We start from the raw sequence: 23,210 nt of genomic DNA, 5'->3' as shown, positions 1-23,210 counted from the left end.
CGTTGGGACGCACACGCCCCCTCCGCCATGATAAGAGGCAGATTCTCAGGAGGGGTTGACAACGAGAAGGTAAAATCTACCAGTCGATCTTTGTTGCAACCCTCAGAAAGCTCTGGGTGGAGACCCACAGAGGTGATGATAGAAGGTTTACTGTGGGGGGGTGGGATGTGGTGGGCTCTCCTCCTCTTCTCTCCCAGCTGACATTAGTAACGCTGAGCTGTTTCTCTTGGTGACCACGTCCCCCCCCGAAGATGAAATCATTCTCAGGATGATTTTCATTTCACACGTTCACCAGAATCCAGACGATTGGCCAAGTTAACCAGGATTAGCTAATCCAGCTCCCAGAAGGGCCAGGAGGAAGGAAGTGGAGCTGGACCGCCGTCTCTATCAGGAGGACGATATTTTAGATTTACAGTCAGATCGGATGTTAACCTGCAGAAGGAAACAAAAGAAATGCACAATAACACTGAAAACATCACATCACACAAAGAAAACAGTTGAATGTCTCATTTCAACAGGCCTCTAAATCACACACACACTCTCTTGTACCTTTTAGGTCTCAAACTACTGACCAAATTGTCGTCATTCTGTCTGATAATTCTTCCTGTGGTCTTCACTATGTAGCATGTGCAGGTACACACACACACACACACACACACACACACACACACGCACACACACAGCGTGCTGAGGGATTTATGGTCTCGATCATGGTCCAACTCCCCAGCTCATGTTTCCTCCTGTGTGGAGGAGCGATGAGAAACAGGACTCTGGTTCAGCTCCACGTTCCTGCTGCAGACCCGCAACAAACACACAAACACACAAACACATACACAACTGCAACTTCTGACAGTCCCCTGAATTTCCTCAGGATGAAACACACCTGTTTTTAAAGTCCAGGTCACAATGGTGTATCAGGTGTGTCCAAAAGACCCAGAATGGCCCGAGTCCTGACTGGACCCGGGCCAGGGGGGGTCGGGGGGTCTGAAGTGCACATGTCTCCAGTGTCTCGCTCGGCACGACAGAACATTCCCATCATCGTAGCTCACTGAGATTCAGCTCAGCCTCGACGAGCGTTTGTCTTGTTTACGAGTTGTGAAAGCTGGAATAAATCAGCTGCGTGTAGCGCGGCGCTGCCAAGCTCCCAGTGACATCATCAGACCGCACCACGAACACAGGAGGCGTGATCCCTGCTCCGCTCCCATCCTCTAATTCATCCTGACAGGCCCAGCCCGAGCCGTCCATCACGCTGACCCTGATTGCTCACAGATATCTGGAGGTCTGACAGCTCGCTCCGTTTGATCGACGGCCGCCATGAACAGCCTCACCTTCGGCCTCCTCTTCCTCACTGAGCACGCCTCCTCATCCTCAGGAGGTTCTTCCTGTTCATCCAAAACACACACACATCTACACACTCCAACTGTCTGGAAGCTGCTTCACATTATGTTTCACACACATACTGTGTGATGAAGGGGTGAACCTGGTCTGGGTCCAACCATTCTGGTCTGTTCAGCTGTCAGTCAAACTCTGGTGTGGACCAAAGTCCTGGACCAGGACCAGCTGGAGACAGAGTCCACTTCAAAACCCCAACATGTTGGAGACCAACCAACCAACCTCCTGTGAGCTGGGACCAGTCTGGGATGTCCGGCTGCTGGAGGGAAAGTTAATCCTTAATCTCAGATGAGACGCAGGGACGATGACATCAGTGGCAGTCTGGAGCCAATCACAGAGCAGAAGCTGTCCCTCTGGTTCTGGACCATGAAGACCCAGACAAGACTTTGACACTGAGACTGAGTGACACAGTGAAGCTTTCTTAGTGAATGAAGAGTTCAGCCAGCACCAGGACAAGGACCAGGGCCAGGACCAGAACTAGGACCAGGACTGGAACCAGGAGCAGGAGCAGGAGCAGGACCAGGGCCAGGGCCAGGGCCAGGGCCAGGACCAGGACCAGGACCAGGGCCAGGACCAGGACCAGGACCAGAACCAGGACCAGGACAAGAACCAGGACCAAGACAAGGACCAGGACCAGGACCAGGAGCAGGAGCAGGACCAGGACCAGGACCAGGACCAGGACCAGAACCAGGACCAGGACCAGAACCAGGACCAAGACAAGGACCAGGGCCAGGGCCAGGAGCAGGACCAGGACCAGGACCAGGGCCAGGACCAGAACTAGGACCAGGACTGGAACCAGGAGCAGGAGCAGGACCAGGGCCAGGGCCAGGAGCAGGACCAGGACCAGGACCAGGGCCAGGACCAGAACTAGGACCAGGACTGGAACCAGGAGCAGGAGCAGGACCAGGACCAGGACCAGAACCAGGACCAGGACCAGGGCCAGGACCAGGACCAGGACCAGAACCAGGACCAGGACCAGAACCAGGACCAGGACCAGGACCAGGACCAGAACCAGAACCAGGACCAAGACAAGGACCAGGACCAGGACCAGGACCAGGACCAGGACCAGAACCAGGACCAGGACCAGAACCAGGACCAAGACAAGGACCAGGGCCAGGAGCAGGACCAGGACCAGGACCAGGGCCAGGACCAGAACTAGGACCAGGACTGGAACCAGGAGCAGGAGCAGGACCAGGGCCAGGGCCAGGAGCAGGACCAGGACCAGGACCAGGGCCAGGACCAGAACTAGGACCAGGACTGGAACCAGGAGCAGGAGCAGGAGCAGGACCAGGGCCAGGGCCAGGGCCAGGGCCAGGACCAGGACCAGGACCAGAACCAGGACCAGGACAAGAACCAGGACCAAGACAAGGACCAGGACCAGGACCAGGAGCAGGACCAGGACCAGGACCAGGACCAGGACCAGAACCAGGACCAGGACCAGAACCAGGACCAAGACAAGGACCAGGGCCAGGGCCAGGAGCAGGACCAGGACCAGGACCAGGGCCAGGACCAGAACTAGGACCAGGACTGGAACCAGGAGCAGGAGCAGGACCAGGGCCAGGGCCAGGAGCAGGACCAGGACCAGGACCAGGGCCAGGACCAGAACTAGGACCAGGACTGGAACCAGGAGCAGGAGCAGGACCAGGACCAGGACCAGAACCAGGACCAGGACCAGGGCCAGGACCAGGACCAGGACCAGAACCAGGACCAGGACCAGAACCAGGACCAGGACCAGGACCAGGACCAGAACCAGAACCAGGACCAAGACAAGGACCAGGACCAGGACCAGGACCAGGACCAGAACCAGGACCAGGACCAGAACCAGGACCAAGACAAGGACCAGGGCCAGGAGCAGGACCAGGACCAGGACCAGGGCCAGGACCAGAACTAGGACCAGGACTGGAACCAGGAGCAGGAGCAGGACCAGGGCCAGGGCCAGGAGCAGGACCAGGACCAGGACCAGGGCCAGGACCAGAACTAGGACCAGGACTGGAACCAGGAGCAGGAGCAGGACCAGGACCAGGACCAGAACCAGGACCAGGACCAGAACCAGGACCAGGACCAGGGCCAGGACCAGGACCAGGACCAGAACCAGGACCAGGACCAGGACCAGAACCAGAACCAGGACCAGGACCAGAACCAGGACCAGGGCCAGGACCAGGACCAGGACCAGGACCAGCAGTTGTGGAGAGAGGGTCCTGGACCTCAAGACTCATGTGAGTAACACACACAGAGGAAACAGTTACTGACGCAGTGAATTATGGGATATGTTGGTCCTGAAGGATCCATCTGACTTTGAACCAGGATCTGAAGTTATCAGCATATTCTGGTTTAAAAGCTGTAGTCTTTATACCCCCCAGCTCTGGAGGAGGTGTGTGTGTGTGTGTGTATGGGGGGGGGGTCCAGATCGAGAGAGAGAGGCAGACAGACAGAGAGGCAGAGAGACAGGACGGACAGACAGAGGGGCAGAGAGACAAGATGGACAGACAGACAGACAGAGAGGCAGAGAGACAGGACGGACAGACAGAGGGGCAGAGAGACAAGATGGACAGACAGACAGACAGAGAGGCAGAGAGACAGGACAGACAGAGGGACAGAGAGACAGGATGGACAGACAGACAGACAGACAGAGAGGCAGAGAGACAGGACGGACAGACAGAGGGGCAGAGAGACAGGATGGACAGACAGACAGACAGACAGACAGATAGACAGACAGAGAGGCAGAGAGACAGGACGGACAGACAGAGGAACAGACAGACAGGATGGACAGACAGACAGACAGACAGAGAGGCAGAGAGACAGGACGGACAGACAGAGGGGCAGAGAGACAGGATGGACAGACAGACAGACAGACAGACAGATAGACAGACAGAGAGGCAGAGAGACAGGACGGACAGACAGAGGAACAGAGAGACAGGATGGACAGACAGACAGACAGACAGAGAGGCAGAGAGACAGGACGGACAGACAGAGGGACAGAGAGACAGGATGGACAGACAGACAGACAGAGAGGCAGAGAGACAGGACGGACAGACAGAGGGACAGAGAGACAGGACGGACAGACAGACAGACAGACAGAGGCAGAGAGACAGGACGGACAGACAGAGGGACAGAGAGACAGGATGGACAGACAGACAGACAGACAGAGAGGCAGAGAGACAGGACGGACAGACAGAGGGGCAGAGAGACAGGATGGAGAGACAGACAGACAGACAGATAGACAGACAGACAGAGAGGCAGAGAGACAGGACGGACAGACAGAGGAACAGACAGACAGGATGGACAGACAGACAGACAGACAGAGAGGCAGAGAGACAGGACGGACAGACAGAAGGACAGAGAGACAGGATGGACAGACAGACAGACAGAGAGGCAGAGAGACAGGACGGACGGACAGAGGGACAGAGAGACAGGATGGACAGACAGACAGACAGACAGGGGGATAGAAAGAGGGACAAAGGGACAGAGACAGGACGGACGGACAGAGGGACAGAGAGGCAGAGAGACAGGACGGACAGATAGACAGACAGACAGAATGGCATCAGACCTGATTTCTCTGATGGTGAAAACCCAGCTGATCTGTGATGACTTCTGACCTTTGACCTTCCTCTCCATCCTTATGACACCAGGACTAATTTACACTGACTCAGAAATACACATACAGACTTACACACTGGACCGTTGCCATGGTTACAGATACTAAAACATTTCCTGGTTTGATCAGTTAAAGTGTAATGTTCTGAGAGGAAGTGAAGCTGTGACTGTGTGTGTGTTGTGTTGTGTGTGTACGGCCTGTAGTGAAAGTTGTTCTTTAGATGCAGTGAAGAACGGGAAGGAGGAAGTGAGTGGAGCTCATTCTTTCCAAATGTTCTCCAGATGTTTTCCAGATGTGTGTGTCGTTCCAGCTTCTCGGAGGAGGTGATTTTAAACAAACGTAACTTGGCCACTGACAACGAGGTCATCGCTCATTTTTATGTTTGAAGATTCAAAAGTTTTCATGTCTCCCATCTGGAAAGGAAGAGAGAGCAAAGCATCGTGGGAAGAGAGAGCTGCATTGCTGTACACACACACACACACACACACACACACACACACACACAAAACAATGGGTTCTGGGGTCAACTGTTTCAAGACCAACAGTTCCTGTTCTAGAACAACAGTTCTAGATAAACACTGACAACAACTTTAGAACATGTAGAGAAGCCTTCAGAATTAAAAGAGCCATCTACTTTTATTTGGATTCCCACCAAATAGAACCCATCTGAAGCCACGAAACCTTTTTGACCGCTATAATGAAGATACACAGTTATGTTTCTTACAGTTATGCTGCATTATAAGAACTGTAGTTTGTGCATTTATGAGATAAAAGAATTAAGTTCTATATTCCTCAGAAACTACCAGCCATGATTCAGTTACCGGCAGCAGGAGACAGAAACAAGGATCAAGATTCTGATGGACAAAATATGAAAAAAACATTTTAGTTCAATGTTACAAGCTCACCCAATCTGTACAATCATGGCAATTTAGTTGAAAAAAAAAACACAACACAATAAAATGGATTTAAATTAAATAGCCATTATTTATCTCAAAGCAACAGGGAGCCACGGCAGCTCTAGAGCTCCTGATCTAGAACAAGTTCCACATGAAGAGGTTGGTCTACGTCCAGACAGACGTGTTCTGGGTCAACACAAATGGACTCCAGGTAAAGACCAATGGGTCCTCGATAATATCCAATCGGTCCTATCTGAGGGGTACTTATCTAGAATTCAAGACCTATTTTCTAGGTGAGGACCAAGAGGTTGGTTTCCACAGAAGGGCCAACGTCTCCAATGTGGAGACCAATCAGTTCCAGGTCTACTGGTCCACCTCTACACCAACAGGTCTTCAAGACCATTAGGTTCTAGGTCAGCCCAAACTGTTCTAGTTTTACCCCACCTCTTTTTGTTCCAGTCTGACAGTTTGGCTTTAACAGTGAAGGTCCTAGCTGGTCTCAGGTGAACTTTGACCTGGACTGACTGCCAACAGAAACTTCTTATCTTGATGCGTCTGTTTGCAGAAGGAGGTGCCGCCACATCAGAGCTCTGGTTCTGTTTCCTGCCGTTCACAAACATTTCCCTGTTCAGCTGCTTCACCGTTGACACGTTACAAGTGAAATACACACACATGAACACAAACTAATGATCCTGAACATTAACATCAGCTTTTCTTCGTTCTCCTGGAAATCTTCGCCCTCAGATTGACCTCCTCCTCCACAGGTACCGGGGGAGGGCAGCCAGCTCAGTCAGGAGCCAATCAGAGGAGACATTAAGTTTCTACAGGTTTGTCAAAGAAGAATGAAGACCTCTGAATTTCAGCCTCTTCTGGACGGACTGGAGAAGACCAAACTTTAAGCTGAAGGTGGAGACACTTTCATCCTTGCTGCCTCAAACAGAGTGAAGCAGGAAGGGAGACGTCGTGCAGCGATGACGAGTCTGTGTCCATCAGTCTTAGGAGGATCTGGAGGACTCATGTGGTTCCGAGGCTTAATGAGGCCTTATTACCAGACGAGTCTGGTCTTGTCTGCAGAACTCAGCCTGATCCCAGCCGTTCTCTCAGATAAAGCTGATGTTCCAGATCTGAGAGAGTGAGCAGGTTGTTTTTGGATGCTGACTTGATGCTTCAGTTATTTTTGGTTAATTATGGAACAGTTGCAAGGAGAGAACGGCTCAGTGTCAGAGTGGAGGACATGCTGTCTGTCTGTGACCTTTAACCTTTGACACAGATGCTGTCCACGTTCAGTTTATTGGCCTCAGGTGATGGTGATGTCCTCACGCATCATTCACCCCCATCACTTCTGGTCTTGTTTGGTTTCCAAGGATGATCAGTCGAGCTGCTCATTTGATGATGAAGCTGTTTGAAGATCTTGCTTGTAAATCAATAACATCATCCTCATCATCATTCCCAAAGAACGCCACGAAGAATTTCTCTGTTTTTAAAGTTTCCTTCAGAATAACAGTGAAACTGTGACATCATGATGACATCATTGACACAGGAACTGATCACGTTCCAGACCTCAGGACCATCATCTCATCACCAGTGTGTGGATCAGAGTCCGCCCACAGAAGACCACAAAGGTCTGGATCATGCTAGGATAGACCCACTCTCTCTCTCGGCGATCGAGCTTCAGCAGCAGCAGGTGGAATCTGATTGGCTGTTGGTCTTCTGTTGCTGTTCACTGGAGTGAGGTTCAGTTTTTATCATCCAGTGGTTTCCTGTTTGTTCAGACTACAGGTGTTACCATGCCGACCCTGCCACGTCTGCTCTTCATCTCACCTTGAAAGCCTCAGCCTTGAAACCAACTCCATTCCCAAGAAGGTCCTGGATCAGGGCCTGTGGAGGTTTCAGGGATTAATGGGGATGAATGAGGTCCCCCGAGGTGACTTAATGTGGACTTGTCTCTGAAGGGTTCTCGGGGAGGATTTACTGGGTCACTAAGCAGGTTCAAGGTGTCAGGAGGCTCAAGGATTCCTTGTGGATCCTTGAGACTTTTTTGTTAATGTTTCTAGAATCTGAAACAGTTCCAGGTTCTCCCAGGGTGCATTTCAGGAGCCATCCAATCACAGAGCCTGCCTCTGTGGAAACCTGATTCATTCTGGTCGAGTTTTGCCACCCCCCCCCGAACCGTACCACACTGTCATGTCTCCTCCCCTCCCCTCTCTCTGGCAAGAGGGGGGGGGGGGAGGACAGACCTTTGGCTGCACCAAACGGACACATGAAGGATGGACATCTCCTCCCTCATCTCCCTTGGATGGAGGATCCAAGTGGGTGGGGCTTGAGGGCCGTAGTCGATGGAGGTATCTGTTTTGTTGTGACATCACAAAGTCCAAAAAGTCTTCACAGCTGGTTTTAAAGTTCAGACTCTGATTCCAGGCTGTGAGGATTTCTCTGTGGACTGAGACTTTTGAGACTTGAGATTAAAATAGAACCTGGACGTGGTTTAGGATCAGACATTACATGGAGGTCAACCTTCAGACCAATCAGTCCTTAAAACCTTAAAGGCTTCAGGTTCTTTTGATAAAAAACTTGCCTGCACATTTTCATCTTCGGAATATGAGTTTTAAAGAATTTGAGAAATAAAAAGATCTTTGTTTCAATGCTGTTTTCTGAATCTCTGTTTTTTTTATTTAATTTTATTAATTTTATTTTTTTTTATTTAATTTTATTAATTTAATATGAAAATCAGACACATGGTAGAACTTTTATAGTCAACTTTAATGAACAGGACGTGTCCTCGGCTCCTGTGATATAAAAATGCTTAGTGACAGAAATGCTGCCCAGCAACATTCAGACCAAACCACACATCAGGCTATGTAACACAACAAGTCAGTCTGTGTCCAAACTCTTTTAGTCTGAGTGCAGAAGTACCCCCCTGCCCCCCATGCAAAGATTTTTCCATAAACATGCTGCTGGAAGAAACACGTAGAAAAACAAATGATAGAAAAGTGAAAAAGATTAATGCAGTGCTCAGCTAGATTCACCCAGCGAGCAGGAAACGCTCTCACAACGGTAACGACACACACACAGTCTGATTATCACGATGTCTGAGCAGAAACATCAAACTGTGTCTGAACAAAGACGCACATTCATAACTACGTACTGCAATAATGATTAATTAATAACATTGTTATTAACATCTCAATGCAGAAACAAATCTGCAGGACGTGACTCAAGGGGTGACACAGTGTGTGTGTACTGAAGCCCGTTTTCTGCTGTGGCTCAGAAAAACACAAACTCTCCAAACATTTCCTTGACAAGACTAGGACCAGATCCAGGACCAGGACCAGATGGGGTGTGGTGGTACCCCCGCTTTGAGACAACAATCGTGCAGAGAGGTGAAGACAGACCCCACAAAGCTCACATAATTATACCACCTGATAATAAAAGCCACGGCCCCGCCCCCTCACAGCGTGCTGACAGGGTGGGGGCTGCAGCAGAGGCCTGTTCAGATCTGCTCAGAACTCATTAGCAGACAACTAACGACCTAACCTGGTTTAAAACTGGATTTAATCAAAGCTGTGGTTCATCTGAAGCGTCTGGGTCAGACATATCTGTCTGCAGAGGAGGGGGCGGGGCCTCAGCCTGGGTCAGTCTGTTACACATGTGGTCAAACAACACTGTGATGTCATCATTAACATGGACACTTAAAGGATGTGTGAGGTCACAGTGACTCAGCAGTGAAACTGAATCTGTGGATCTGATTGGCTGACTGATGACAGTTCCAGCACCTTAAATGTTCCCATAAAGTCTAAATTCAGATTTCCTTAAAATAAGAACACTATAAGTTTCGCCTGAAAGGATTAATTGCTCTCAGCCGTAAACTTAAATTAAAACCCCTCGGTGACCAAACTAAGGTAAAACTCAAAGCTCCTCTGGATGGCAGAACAGGAGGAACCCCTAAAATCTCCTTTCCTTAATTAAGGAAAAAAAAAAAAAAAAAAAATATATATATATATACACATTTTCTTTTTTTTTAAATGAATCCCTCAGCTAAGGAGAAATCAAACCAGAAGTGGCCCCTTGAAGCAGAAGACTTGAGGTGATTTGGGCAGCCTGGAGCTTCAATCCTGATAAAAAAAAAAAACTTTTCCAGGACTCTCCATGACTCCAGGCAGCAGCTCCTAGCATCAGAGCTTTAAGGAAAGCAAAAGGCCCAAGGGCCAGATGGATAAAATAGAGTATTCCAGGTTTTCCAGGATGCCTATTCCCAGATTCATGGAGTCTTGTGCTCAAGTGAGTTCACCTGCATGAGCATCAGGCACATACATGACATGCTGACCCAGGCTGTGAAATCAAACATCCCTCTCAGGGATGTGAACAGTGACGATAAAACACATTAAAGGACAATTCTGCTGGTTTTGAATTTACAGCTTTGTATTTTCTGGATCAGAAAGTATCAAAAATTCAGTTAAAATCTTGAATCTGTGAGAAGAACAAACTAAAACACAGAATTGGCCTTTACACATTAAAAAGTAGTGAACAATGTATGAAATTATCTCATTAGGTTTTTGTTCTTTTTTTGTTTACTCAACAATTTTCAAAAACTCCACAGAAGAAAATACACATTCTAAAAAAAGGGGATTCAAGAGTTTGCATCTTCATCCTGCAGTGGAGGCGGCACAACGTCGCATCCTTCTCTGGCCATTCGGAAGACGCTGGACCTGTGTCACTGGTTCTTATCGGAGGTCACATCTCAACCCAACGTGACCTTTGACCTGTCTGCAGGTTTGGATCAGTCACCTTCAGTCACAGATCAATATTTTCCAGGACAGACTCAAAGTTACTGTTCAATCATCAGACTTTTGGCCTTTTAGTTCAAACTTATCAATAAATTAAAAAAAATATACGACTTCCTGGCTCCTGATGCTATTGGTCACACTTTTCCAGATTTTCCAGGAGCCTTGAAGGACCTTTTGATAAATGGATAGTTGGGAGTTAAATATGAGAAAATAACTGATAAACCAAAGAGAAGCAGTGAAGAAGATGTGGCGCCGTGTTTCCAGAGAAGATGCAGGGACCAAACATCCCTGTGGCCCCGCCTCACTGCCCATTGGTGGAGGCGTTGTTAGGGGCAGGACTGGAGCTCTCTGCGCCCGCTGGCGGCTGCACGTTGTCGGCCAGGTTGTGGGCGTGTTCCAGGAAGAGGTCTTTGAGCACGCTCAGCTCTTTGCTCAGCAGTTTGATCTTGGCCTCCAGCCGCTCGTTCTCCTCCTTCAGCTCGTTGACACGTTGCTGCGTGTCCATCGCCTTCTGCTTGCTGCGCATCCGGCTCTTTTTCACTGCCAGGTTGTTGCGTTCGCGGCGCTGGCGGTATTCCTCGCTGTCCTTGTCCGCTGGGGGCTTCTTCATCTTGCTGGGGGGAAGGGCCTTACCGCCACCTGCTGAAGAGTTGGCGGGAATGAGCTGAGGGACCTGCTGCAGTCCGGCTACGACCGCCGGCAGAGAAGAGGACGAGGCGGCGTGGGCCTGGCTCTGGATGACACTCACGCCGTTGTGGTCAGTTGAGGTTATTTTCGGCTGCGACGGCCGGCTCATTTGGATGTGCTGCCTGCAGGTGCTGATCTCTGACCAGAGTCTCCTCAGGTGTAGAGATGAAATGGGGACAGGAAGAGGAAGAAAAGGCTTTCACCTGGATGGAGCCTGAGGACGAGAGTGGAACAGGTTCATGATCAAACACCTGTAGAGATTTGATGACGGACAACTGCTTTACTGTCAGATGTCAAAAAATTCCATTCCAGCTGATCCTCACCCTTTTTACCTCCTAAACTGCCACTCTGATTTGTCCTATGTGACACTGACTTCACTTGATAATTTACTTTGGCTGGAATTGCTTTGATTGATTAGATAACTGATTCCATTCATACGGACTTGCGTCAGTCTCTGGATCCACTGGAACTCCAGTCAAGGAGGGGACCAAGTCTAGTCCTGTTAAGTGACGCTAACCTCCAATTTTTTTCGTCTTTTATTCTTTCACATGATGAGGTTTTGACGTTCAGGTGATGGAGACCATCCTGACTATGATCATGTCTTAATTAAGGTCTCTGCAGGTTTGGTCAGGAGTTTTTAGAGATGTCACATGTTGCTATGAGAAGCTTCTCTTTTCTCTCAGAGCTGAAATAAAAAAATTTTTGTTGCTGTTTAAACTAAAACGGGTGAAGATAGGAACACCTGATTTCATCAAGTTTAACAGCAGCTCTGACTCTGACGACACAAATTTTCATCAACGCATTTCAATGAACTTCAGACCAGCAAACGACAAAACCTCTTCACTAATGAACTTTATATATGAGGTAAGAAGCATATATTTCACTACACCGGCAGCTTTCTGTCTGTCGGTGGCCATCAGATTGTTGTCACAGTTCAGGTGTGCTTAAGTGTGACCTGAGCTGCTGAGATCGGGAGGGAAAACTGGTCCAGGGACTCAACCCTCGTTTGTTCATTAAAGAGCGTCATTGAGTGGGAAAGTGGTGAAAAGGGGGGCAGCCTCTCCAGCTTTCCCTCCTGATCGCTCCTTACACATCTGCAGATGCTCTGATGACCCCGATCTGTCAGTCAGGAGGCCCCGCCCCCTGCAGCATCCCACCGGTTAATTGGTTGGCTTCTAGTTCCGCACGCTAATTAACAGCGCCGCTCCGATTGGTCGGCGCGTTGCCATGCAGCCGGTCGGCGGTGCGCAGGGAAAATGGCTCCGGGTGGAACCAGCGGAGCTCCGGCTGTTGCCCGCTGTTGCATCATCGACTCTTTGTGCCCAAACTGGGGAACTCCGGAGTCATGGTGGGCCGGACGCAAACCTCGGAGTCCAGCTGACCTTAAGACGGTCCGAATGAACCTAAAACGCCTCAAACACCGAACCGAGACCGGTCGGTGGAGTTTTAATCCGAACACTTATCAACTTTTCCTTCAGTCGGAATCACAAACAGCCGATTCACAGCGTCGGGTCCAGAACCGGATCCTCTACAGACCGAACCCACTCAGACCCGAGTCCAGTTTGACCCCCGAACACACACAAACCACATTTTCAGCTCAGAGCCGCAACCAGTCCAGCCGGGCAGCTAGCCAGCTACTTAGCTTTTGATGCTAACTGGCTCTCCGCCGCACTCGGACCGTTCGGAGCCCAGAAACGGTTAAAGCTGGTTTACCTTCACTCGGCGGCGGACACTCGACCACCCGGTTCGGACGGAGGTTTCGGGGAAAGTGAAGTTTAATTCCGTGTCGGAGCTCGGACTGTTTTTGTTTGGAACATGGAGAAGAGCCGATTGCGAAATCTCCTTTACCATGTACGGCGATGTCCAGGCTCAGCCAATCAGAGGCCCGGAGGCGGCAGCGTAGCGCGCGGCCGACCAATCACAGGTGAGTGTGTGGCAGAGTGATGCAATGCGCCCTATGATTGATGTCTGAGCCGACCAATAGGAGGCGGCTACTAGTTTTGTTTATGTAATGTGAGGTTAGTGTGAATGCGTGACGTCACCTTAATGACGAGGCTTCGAAACACAATCGATGATCCCAGTTTGTGTTCACAGCGTCATCACCTTTGAACCAATCAGCTGACACTGCATGTTACAGCTGGTGACGACACAGGAAGACGTGACCTCAGACTCAAACCAACAATCATCATATTCACATTCATCAAACAGGAAGTTTTTATCACTAAATGACTTCAATTGGGGGATGAAGGAGCCAGCAGCTCCTCACCGGAGACCTGCTCGTCACTCTTCAGTCCTTCTCATGAATGAAGCCATAAAGATAGACTTTAGGTGAAATCTCTTTTTGAAGAAGAACAGTCTTTATTGTTGATGTGTACACACTGAGGTCAATGCACACACAACGAGATTACGTTTACGCTCTGAGGTTATATTCATGCACACACGCACACACACACAGCCACATCCATATCAGAGTGAAGGCGCTGCCATTGCTCAGTGCTCCTGCAGCGGTTTTTCTTCCTTTTGATGGAACAGCACTTCACTGAGCTTCATCCTCCTGGGACAAACTCAAGTTCCCACTCATGAAGACAAATCAGTCACTTCGGCCTATTTAAGATGCCCTTCTAACCTCTGACCTCAGAGAGAGAGCGACTGATCAGAAACAGAAAACAGAACATGGAAAGACTCAACCACGTTAAACAGCTTCAGGTCCATCTACAGTCTCTTTGGACTCCTCCAGACCTCTGAAGCTGAGTCCTGGGATCTGGACCAGACTTTTTGGTCCAGGTCATCACATACATGCTGGACTAGACAGAGATCTGGGGGATTTGGATCCAAGTCAACAACTTGAACTGGCTGCTGTTCCTCCTAAATGTTGTGCAGCGAGACAGGGAGCCTGATCCTGCTGTCCACCGGGGTTAGGCTCCCCCGCTGATCTGTACAGTTGTCAGTCAGTCATAAGCTGTGAAAGGAAGTTTTTCCTGCTCATGGGGGGGCACGATCCGTTGGGTCTCTTTAATTCATTTTCTAAAGAGTTTGGTCCAGACCTGCTCTGTATGTGAAGTGCCTTGATTTAACTTTGTTATGATTTGGGGCTATATGAATAAATCTGATTTGATTTCATTTGATTTGATTGTTGCACTATAATTTGTCAAGATGTCCACTATGGTGATGTCATCTGGCTTGCTTCCTGTCTGCCCTTCTTCCCCTAACCCAGGTGCCCGGAGAAGATGGCCCTGTCTGTGGACGCATATCTGTCCGTGTGTGGCAGTGGCTTCTTGTCGTTTTCCTTCAGCCTGTGGGTGCGGCTCAGCGTTGATGTTTCCTCCACGCTGCTGAGGAATGTGGTTCAACTAGAACTACAGCTCACTGACAGGGAAACGATGACATCACTGTGACATTGACTGTGACAATGTGTCACTCTCCCCTGTTTCTTCTAAGTGACAATAAAGGAGGTCGACAAATGAAGTATGGGACAGTTTATGAATTGTAGTAAGTCAAAGGTCAAAGGTCAACATGTCCAACATGCCTCACATGAGTCATCTGCTCTGACTGTGCTAACGGTGAAACGTACAGCATGTCCTGAAGGCAGCATGGCCTCAGTCTGCTGCTATCGTTTTTGGTACAGGAAGGAGAGAGAGAGAGAGAGAGAGAGAGAGAGAGAGAGAGAGAGGGACGGACGGACAGAGAGAGAGAGACAGAATGAGAGATAGACAGACAGAGAGAGAGAGAGAGAGAGAGACAGACAGACAGCGAGAGAGAGACAGACAGACAGAGAGAGATAGACAGACAAACAGAGAGAGAGACAGACAGACAGAATGAGAGGGAGACAGACAGACAGACAGAAAGACAGAGACAGAATGAGAGAGACAGACAGACAGACAGAGAGAGAGAGGGAGAGAGAGAGAGAGACAGACAGACAGACAGACAGAAAGACAGACAGAATGAGAGAGACAGACTGACAGAGAGAGAGAGAGAGAGAGAGAGAGAGAGAGAGAGAGAGAGAGAGAGAGGGAGAGAGAGACAGAGACAGAGACAGACAGACAGAAAGACAGAGAGACAGAATGAGAGAGAGAGAGAGAGAGAGAGAGACAGACAGACAGACAGACAGACAGACAGACAGAATGAGAGCAAGACAGAGAGACAGAATGAGAGATAGACAGACAAACAGAGAGAGAGAGACAGAGACAGACAAACAGAGAGAGAGAGACAGAGACAGACAGACAGAATGAGAGGGAGACAGACAGACAGAAAGACAGAGAGACAGAATGAGAGAGACAGACAGACAGCGAGAGAGAGAGAGAGAGAGAGAGACAGACAGACAGACAGACAGACAGACAGACAGACAGACAGACAGACAGAATGAGAGCAAGACAGAGAGACAGAATGAGAGATAGACAGACAAACAGAGAGAGATAGACTTTGGTGTAAAGATAAAATCAAACTGAAATAAAGAGCCCAGAAAGAATCCACCTCCAAGGACCAGAACCAGACCCTGGATCAGGTCCAGCCGACAGAGGGCGCGCCAGTCCGTCTGATCCAGTCTAACATGAACCCTCACACCCTGACACGAACCTTCCCGTCCCCGGACTCTGCAGGGACCCCGGCCCGCGTGAGTGTGTGTGTGACATTATATTTGGTCCTCTGCAGCAGCCTGATCCAGATCTGAGCCAGCAGCTGACAGTCTGTGTAGTTGCTGATTCCTAAAGTGAGGACCGGTTTCATAAAAGCAGCATTCCGGGTCAAGTCTGATCCTCCAGACTCTGTCTGTCAGATCTGTCCCTGTTCCTTTTTGCTCTCACGGTAAATTTAAAAACATTTCATGATGTGGCAGCAGTTTTCTGAATGATCTGCAGGATTTAGGCTGAAACCTGAAAAATACGAAGTTGTTCTGTTTCTGCTGAATTCTTCACAGACTCATTTAATCGAGATCTGGATTAACTTTACTGTCTTCGGTCCTGAATTTGGTTTTTACAAGTACTGAAAGAACATCAGATTCTAGTTTGGATCCGAAAACCTCCAGTGACAGCGAGCTAAACCCTGTGTGTGTGTGTGTGTGTGTGTGTGTGTGTGTGTGTGTGTGTGTGTGTTCCCGCCCACTCCCTCCTGCTATATAACCACAGTTTGACAGCTCAGACTTCACTGAGCTGGAGACTCAGACCGCCTCAGTCCGCTTCGGTCCCTCTGCTCTCAAACACTCAGACCCAAAACCCGATCCACAGTCCGTCCAGTGCAGGTCTGCAGGTCTGTGCCCCCCCTCCCACCTGAGGACCGGACTTCACCAAACTGGATTCCCGGAGCTCATCACCATGTCTGCCCGGGTTTAGATTCTCCATGGAGCTCTCAAACCTTTACGAGGTCGCGCCCCGACCCCTGATGAGCAGCCTGACCCACGGCCAGCACCTCCCCTCCGGCTACAGAGACCCGGCAGACCTCGGTGGTGAGATCGGAGACAACGAAACCTCCATCGACTTGAGCGCTTACATCGACCCGGCGGCTTTCAACGACGACTTCCTGGCCGACCTGTTTCACCACAGCTCCCGGCAGGACAAGCTCAAGATCATGAGCGGGGAGTTCGACTCGGGCCCCTGCGGCCCGGGGCCCCAGCAGCACTACATGTCCAACTACATGGAGTCCAAGCTGGAGCCGCTGTACGAGCCGCGCATCCGGCCGGTGGCCATCAAGCAGGAGCCCCGGGACGACGACCCGGGCATGCCCCCCACCTACCACCACCCGCACCCGCATTCCCAGCAGTACTCTCAGCATTCCCAGCATTCCCAGCAGCCGCAGCAGATGCCGCACCTCCAGTACCAGATTGCGCACTGTGCGCAGACCACCATGCATCTCCAGCCGGGACACCCGACTCCCCCGCCGACCCCGGTGCCCAGCCCGCACCAGCACCCGCAGCAACACCCGCACCAACACCCGCACCCGCAGCAGAGCAGCCTGAAAATGCTGGAGCAGCAGCGCTCAGGCGGGAAGTCCAAGAAGCACGTCGACAAGAACAGCCCGGAGTACCGGCTGAGGCGCGAGCGCAACAACGTCGCCGTGCGTAAGAGCCGCGACAAGGCCAAGATGCGCAACATGGAGACGCAGCAGAAGGTGGTGGAGCTGACAGCCGACAACGACAGACTGAGGCGGAAGGTGGAGCACCTGACCCGGGAGCTGGACACGTTACGGGGCATCTTCAGACAGCTGCCGGACGGATCCTTCAAACCCATGGGCAGCTGAGAGACTACTGAACCCGACTGGAGCTGGACTGGGACCGGACTGGAGTTCGACTGGTACATTGCTGGATTTATACACGGATCTGGACTGGGAGGCAGCTGATGTGTTCACTGCACAAACATCTGTCTGAACTGTCTCTGGAACAAGTGAAGCTCTGCAGACTGACAGAGTCCCCAGACCTGGTCTGTCCTCTCTCACAAACTGATTCTTTGGGTTTGATTGCCTGCAGGTGAAATCACCTGATTGGCTGGCTGTCTTTCACTTGATCCGGGAAGAGGAGATCAGACCTAGTCTCAGATTGAGGGACTTGCTCAGACCTGTATTTTGCAGTGTTCATGTGCTTTTTTAAACTTCAGTGTAAAAGCCAATAAGCTGGTTCCCTGTAGATCAGAGGTCTGATGTCTCTGTGCCTTATTTACAGACTGTGAGACGCAGACACACACTCACATATCAGAGCAGCTAAAGTGGAGCTGGTGCACAACCTGCATGATTTTTCTTTTTATACAAGTTACCGTCTGGATATGTTCACCTGATAAATTAGATTTTTTTTGTAGATTTATGAAATGCAAAGTGGATACAGCTTTTATATAGATTCTGGTGTTTGTACGAATGTGTGTTTTTCTGCAGAGACTGATCAATGGATCTGGGGCTGCTGACCCGCCCTGGTACGAGTCCACAAGGTAGTGACATGATAATAGAAATAATAATATCTGTACTTTCATCACATGCTGCAGTTCAACTATGTGATTTGTTTTAAAAAGTCAAATTGTTCCTTTAGACGTGAGACTGATCTGGTCCTGACAGATGGAAACCTTGTGGGTCTGCCTGTAGGTTTGGATCTTTGCACTATAACACAAAAAAGGTTCGTGTTCACGCTCACACAGGGGGCGGGGCTTCACTCTTACTTCTCTAAAAGCTGGTGCTGGTGAAACACAAGGTTTCCATCTACTCATGATGATGATGATGAAATGCGGGAGCTGCGTCATCCTGTCACCGTCCGGTGGAAGCCAGGACTCTCCAGGCCCTCAGGTGTTTGTCAGGAGACCAGTTCCGTTTCATGTTGTTTGTTCAGTTAAAGCTCTTGTTTCATTAAATGTGTTACAGTTACTGATCTCAACAGAAACAAGAAAACAGCTTCAGTTGATCTGTCCACATATTTATTTTTCTTCAGAAAAACAAATGTGAAATTGGTGTTACTATGCAATACAACTGCTCCTTCAATGTTTTTCCCTTGGTGATGTCATTGACACAGACACACACATAAGCAGACATAGTGCCTTCTGTTCCTCTGAGATGACCTTTGACCTCTTGTTGAGCTGCCCTGTAGAAAGATTTATAAAAATACCCTTTATAAATCATCAATTTGTGTCATGGAGGAAAAATGAAGCACTTTTATTCTAACAAAATAATATTAATTCTCTCTTTAATGTCTGGTCTGGTTGTAAAATAAACATGTATAAATATCTAAAAAATATATGAATAAATATATATATTATGATAATAAAACACAATAAAAGGTCTTTTTCCATCACAGTATGTCTTGTGTTGCTCTGTCGCAGCCTTCAGGTCCGTCATTCACAGCTAAATGTTGCATTAAAGCTTCAGACTGAGGTTTTCATTCATCCATCGAAGGGTGGGGTCACCCTGGACAGGTCTCCAGTCCGTCACAGAGACAGACAGGCGCAGTGGCACTGTGCACCTGAGCTCAGAGCCAAACGTTTTCCATGATATTTGTGTGTTTCAGACGCTATTCATCAGAATCGAACAGGAACACGATCAGCGACGGAGGTGAAGGTGAAGATCGCAGGAACGAGAAAACCGCTATGAACTCATAGAAGAAGAAAAGAGCAGGTTGAAATACAGGGGTCATAAGGGAGGGGGCAGAGCCAAGCTCTTCCAGGACATGACTCTTTTTGTGGTAACCATGGTGACCAACATCTGGCCCATTGCTAATCTGTTAGCCTTGCTTACCATGAGGACAAATAGTGGAAGAAATCTGTTAGCCTAGCTTAGCATGAAAATGGACTGCAGGAAAAAACTGGTCCTAGACTGAACAGAGGGAACTGATCCATGTCAGCACGTGGATCTAGCGAGACCGCTGTGGGATGTGGTCTTTACAGATTCTGGACCCAGTTATGAAGGATCTGATGTGTGACCCCGCTTGTGAACACACATTCCTCCGTAGGAAGGTAGGTCCAGAGGTCCAGTCCAACACCGGCCCAAACTCACCACGGTGCTGAAAGCTGCTAAGAGGAACCATGTGACAGTCGGACTCTGGACTAGCCAGCCAATCAGAGGCCAGCGGTGGTTCTGTGTCTCTTTATTTAAGGTCCTGATCACAGGTGAGTCCTGATTAAACCTGAGCTGGATTTAGATGTTTCCTTGCCAGAGCTGGTTTAATGATTTACAGGTGTGTGTGTGTGTGTGTGTGTGTGTGATTTCAGTCAACTCAAGAAACCAAAACACACAAACACAGAAAAATGACAACCCTGACCAACAAGCTCTGGTCTTGGTTGAGTTCTGCTGGTCCTGGATTTGGAGGTGGATCCGTTTCAAAGTGAATATATGAATTCTAATAATATAAAATGTGAATATTCCTCCTCAGTTTCCTCTGTGGTGGTTCTGGTTCTGGTTTGACAAGGATCTATGAGTCTGATTGTGGTTGCAGCCTCATCCTGTGGATGAAAGACATTAGCATGTTAGCAGCTTTCAAGCTCTCCTCCAAATCCAGGTCCAGAACCCCCCCCCCATGTGATCCAGGACCAACGTCAGTGTTAATGATACTCTCACACAGTCCACTGAGTTTTATTTCAGTATATTATCTGCTGAGGTTGATTCTGAATATTTGGACATTTGTGGACATTTTAAATGGAAAAACCATAAAGAGAGAAAACTGAAAAACATGGAGGATTCATGAAAAAGCAGAACTCCTGGAGTCCTGGTCCGACTGACAGCAGAGACTTCTGCACTACAAACCAGGCCTGGGTCTACCTGTGCTACCTGAGGCGTTGCCCCCCCCCGCACACTGGCTGTGTCTGCGGGAGGACGTGCAGCGTCTGTATCTGCTCTGTTTGACTCTATTAAATATTAACAGACTCCTTCATTGACTGAAGGCTGAGCAGCTGTTTGTTCTCTGATACAGACTCACAAAGACCAGCAGCCTGGATCCCCCAGTCCTTAGACCCTGATCAGGTCCTGTCACATGGACACACCGCACACACTGCTATACACAACTACACAGTTACAGACAACCACACACAGTTACTTGTATGCTGTTTGTTAGCTTCTAACTTTGATTGGCTAAGATACTGTTAGCGGTTTTGCTAATGCTAACTCTGGCTGCACTGACATTTCAGAGATTTATTCAGTTAGGACTGATGACATCATAATGACATCATCAGAGTGAAGAGAAGGAAACTCTGTGACATATAGAACAGTTCCAGCTGCTGTGGCCGAATCTCTGAATGTCAGGAGCTGCAGGGGATCAGGATCAGGACTCTGAGTCCAGTTCTTCTGGACCAGCCCCCCCATGAAGACCAGATCAGCTCTTTAACAAACAGGTTTTTCAGACCCCCCTTTTTTCTCCACGAACAAAAGTCGACTGTGAAATGAAAACAAGAGAAAACACATCACACGATCTCTGATACAGAGCCAGATTTTTTATTATTTTCTTTGTGTGTAACCGAGCAGAACTCAATCCTCTCTGGTACCACAATTATTTGCAGTTTATGCTGTCCTGGCCTCCTGCCAGAGGAACAGAGGGAGGGAAATATCTGCTTGTTCAAACGGCGTCGACTGGCTCGGTCTGAAGCTACGAGGCTCAGGGGGAGCTGTTTGTTTTGGTGTCTTTTCTGAGGCAGACGGGAGGAGAGTGATAGTAAAAGTGCCGTCAGCTACGATCTGGCCCTGTTGGATGGAGGATCCCGCCTTGATGCTGCATCGCTCTGTGGCCGCCACCATGACATACCTGTGCCTCATTTGGAGACTCACCCTCTGATAACAGAGCTGCCGCTGCACAGCCTCCTGGTTCCTGAAACTTCATCTGCTCTTTGTTTTCGGTTGATGGTTGGAGGCAGAGCTCCAACTGTGAGCAGGATCATTAAATCAAACCATCAAACCTCTGATGGACAAGCTTCAGGTTTGTTGTCACTCAACGTCCCCAATGTAGAGACTTTATTTTCCTCTGAACCACCGTGACGCCTGTGTGTGTTGCATCATCTCTTTTGGCCCTGATTATCGTCTGCAAGGACCAGACCTTCAGAGACCAGGGTCAACTTCTGCCTCTGTTCAGATCCGCATACACGAGTTTTGGATGAATCCTGCTGGCTGTCTTGATCCCCAGAGGATGAACCCTAACGGCAGGATGTCCTGACCAGAGAAATGAACAGGAAGTGAGTCTGTGTTGAGCTTCTGCTGTTGGTGCAGCCAACAAAACACAAAATATTTCCTTAAACAAAAGAGATGATTGTTACAGATCAACACGAACATCAACCATCTTGCTGAGACACTACTTCCTGTTTACTGGCGACTTACAGCCCCTCAGGCTTGGTTTCACCCCCACACGACGTCTCCCTGATACGAGTGTCAGACTCTTCTGTCAGACTTTGTGCATGTAAACAGTCGGAGCTCAACATCTGCAGCTTCTCCAATAAAACAACACATTCCACATTTATGGCAGAGCAAAGACAAACACAGGCAGCAGAGGAGACTCATCCATCAGCACCGAGCCCAGGTCACCCTGACGCCGCGCACAGTCACGAAGGGGGTGACATCACGAATGACATCACACCTTACCTGGCTGCTAGAACAACTGCACACACAGACACACACACCACTTTAAAGGGTCACATTTTATGTTAAAGGTCTATATTTGCACTTCTACAGGCTTTTGTTTTGAAAGGTTGAGATCCACCCTATCAGGGTCTATCAGGGTTCTCTCTGGAGCTCCAATAACAAGCCACGGGCTGTTTTCTGAGCCAACCAACAGAAATGCAGCGGACTGCAGGTAAAACACTCCTGTAATGTCCATGTGGCCGGGACGTGTGGGTGTGGCTGAGGGAAGTGACTGCTCTTGTGACTGCTGGTTTGGAGGCTCCGTTTCAGAACTGTTCCAAACTTTAAACTTCCTCCGGTTCACACTGACCCCGAATACATCAAAATGCTACAACAGGGCGGGGAACAGAAATCAGCTGATCATTGCAACTAGGATGACATCACAGTGAGATGAACATCAATCATTCATCAGACAGATTTCCTGTTGTGGTGTGGCGTCATTACATTACTTGTCAGGTGGTGTAAAGGAGCTGCAGCTGCTCGTTGGTTTGGTCCTTCTCCAGAGCTCGCTCAGTTAACGGATGACTTCGTGTTGAGTATGTGAGCAACTCTGCCTGAATCTGATAACTGTGCTGCTCGGAGCGTTTCTGATATCCAGTGTTAATAATTCACAGCGTTATGACCAGCCGCTGGCTCCGGTTCTGCTCCCAGAGTGCTCGGCTCGCTGCACGCCTCATTTCTACTGCTGCAAGGCCTTTGGCGGGAGGCCGGGGCGGGAAAACATCCAGTGCTCAGATTGGCGCTGACAGAGGAGGAATCGACTGAACAGTGTGGGAAGAACAGCTGGAGCCTCAGAAC

At 49.3% G+C, this 23,210-nt stretch overlaps 2 protein-coding genes across 2 annotated transcripts; one reads left to right on the top strand and one right to left on the bottom strand.

Moving 5' to 3' along the window:
• Positions 1-8,758: 8,758 nt before the first annotated feature.
• On the bottom strand, positions 8,759-13,214 carry cebpg (CCAAT enhancer binding protein gamma). The gene is made up of 2 exons (XM_029499115.1): positions 13,068-13,214; positions 8,759-11,568 (listed from the first exon to the last, which is right to left on the bottom strand). Exon 2 carries the CDS (start codon positions 11,461-11,463, stop codon positions 10,969-10,971), a length of 495 nt encoding a protein of 164 aa, XP_029354975.1. The 5' UTR covers positions 11,464-11,568; positions 13,068-13,214; the 3' UTR covers positions 8,759-10,968.
• Positions 13,215-16,474: 3,260 nt separating this feature from the next.
• On the top strand, positions 16,475-19,110 carry cebpa (CCAAT enhancer binding protein alpha). The gene has a single exon (XM_029498081.1). The coding sequence runs from the start codon at positions 16,686-16,688 to the stop codon at positions 17,580-17,582; it is 897 nt and encodes a 298-aa protein (XP_029353941.1). The 5' UTR covers positions 16,475-16,685; the 3' UTR covers positions 17,583-19,110.
• The last annotated feature ends 4,100 nt before the right edge of the window (positions 19,111-23,210 follow it).

The sequence above is a fragment of the Echeneis naucrates genome, chromosome 3 (genome assembly GCF_900963305.1).
Source record: "Echeneis naucrates chromosome 3, fEcheNa1.1, whole genome shotgun sequence".
In the NCBI taxonomy this organism is placed as follows: domain Eukaryota; kingdom Metazoa; phylum Chordata; class Actinopteri; order Carangiformes; family Echeneidae; genus Echeneis; species Echeneis naucrates.
The sequence above is the reverse complement of the archived record's forward strand: the minus strand, read 5'-3'. Positions and strand labels throughout refer to the sequence as shown.

Bases quoted from the DNA above. Each gene is read 5' to 3' on its own strand.
- cebpg (XM_029499115.1), bottom strand. From the start codon at position 11,463: ATGAGCCGGCCGTCGCAGCCGAAAATAACCTCAACTGACCACAACGGC.
- cebpa (XM_029498081.1), top strand. From the start codon at position 16,686: ATGGAGCTCTCAAACCTTTACGAGGTCGCGCCCCGACCCCTGATGAGC.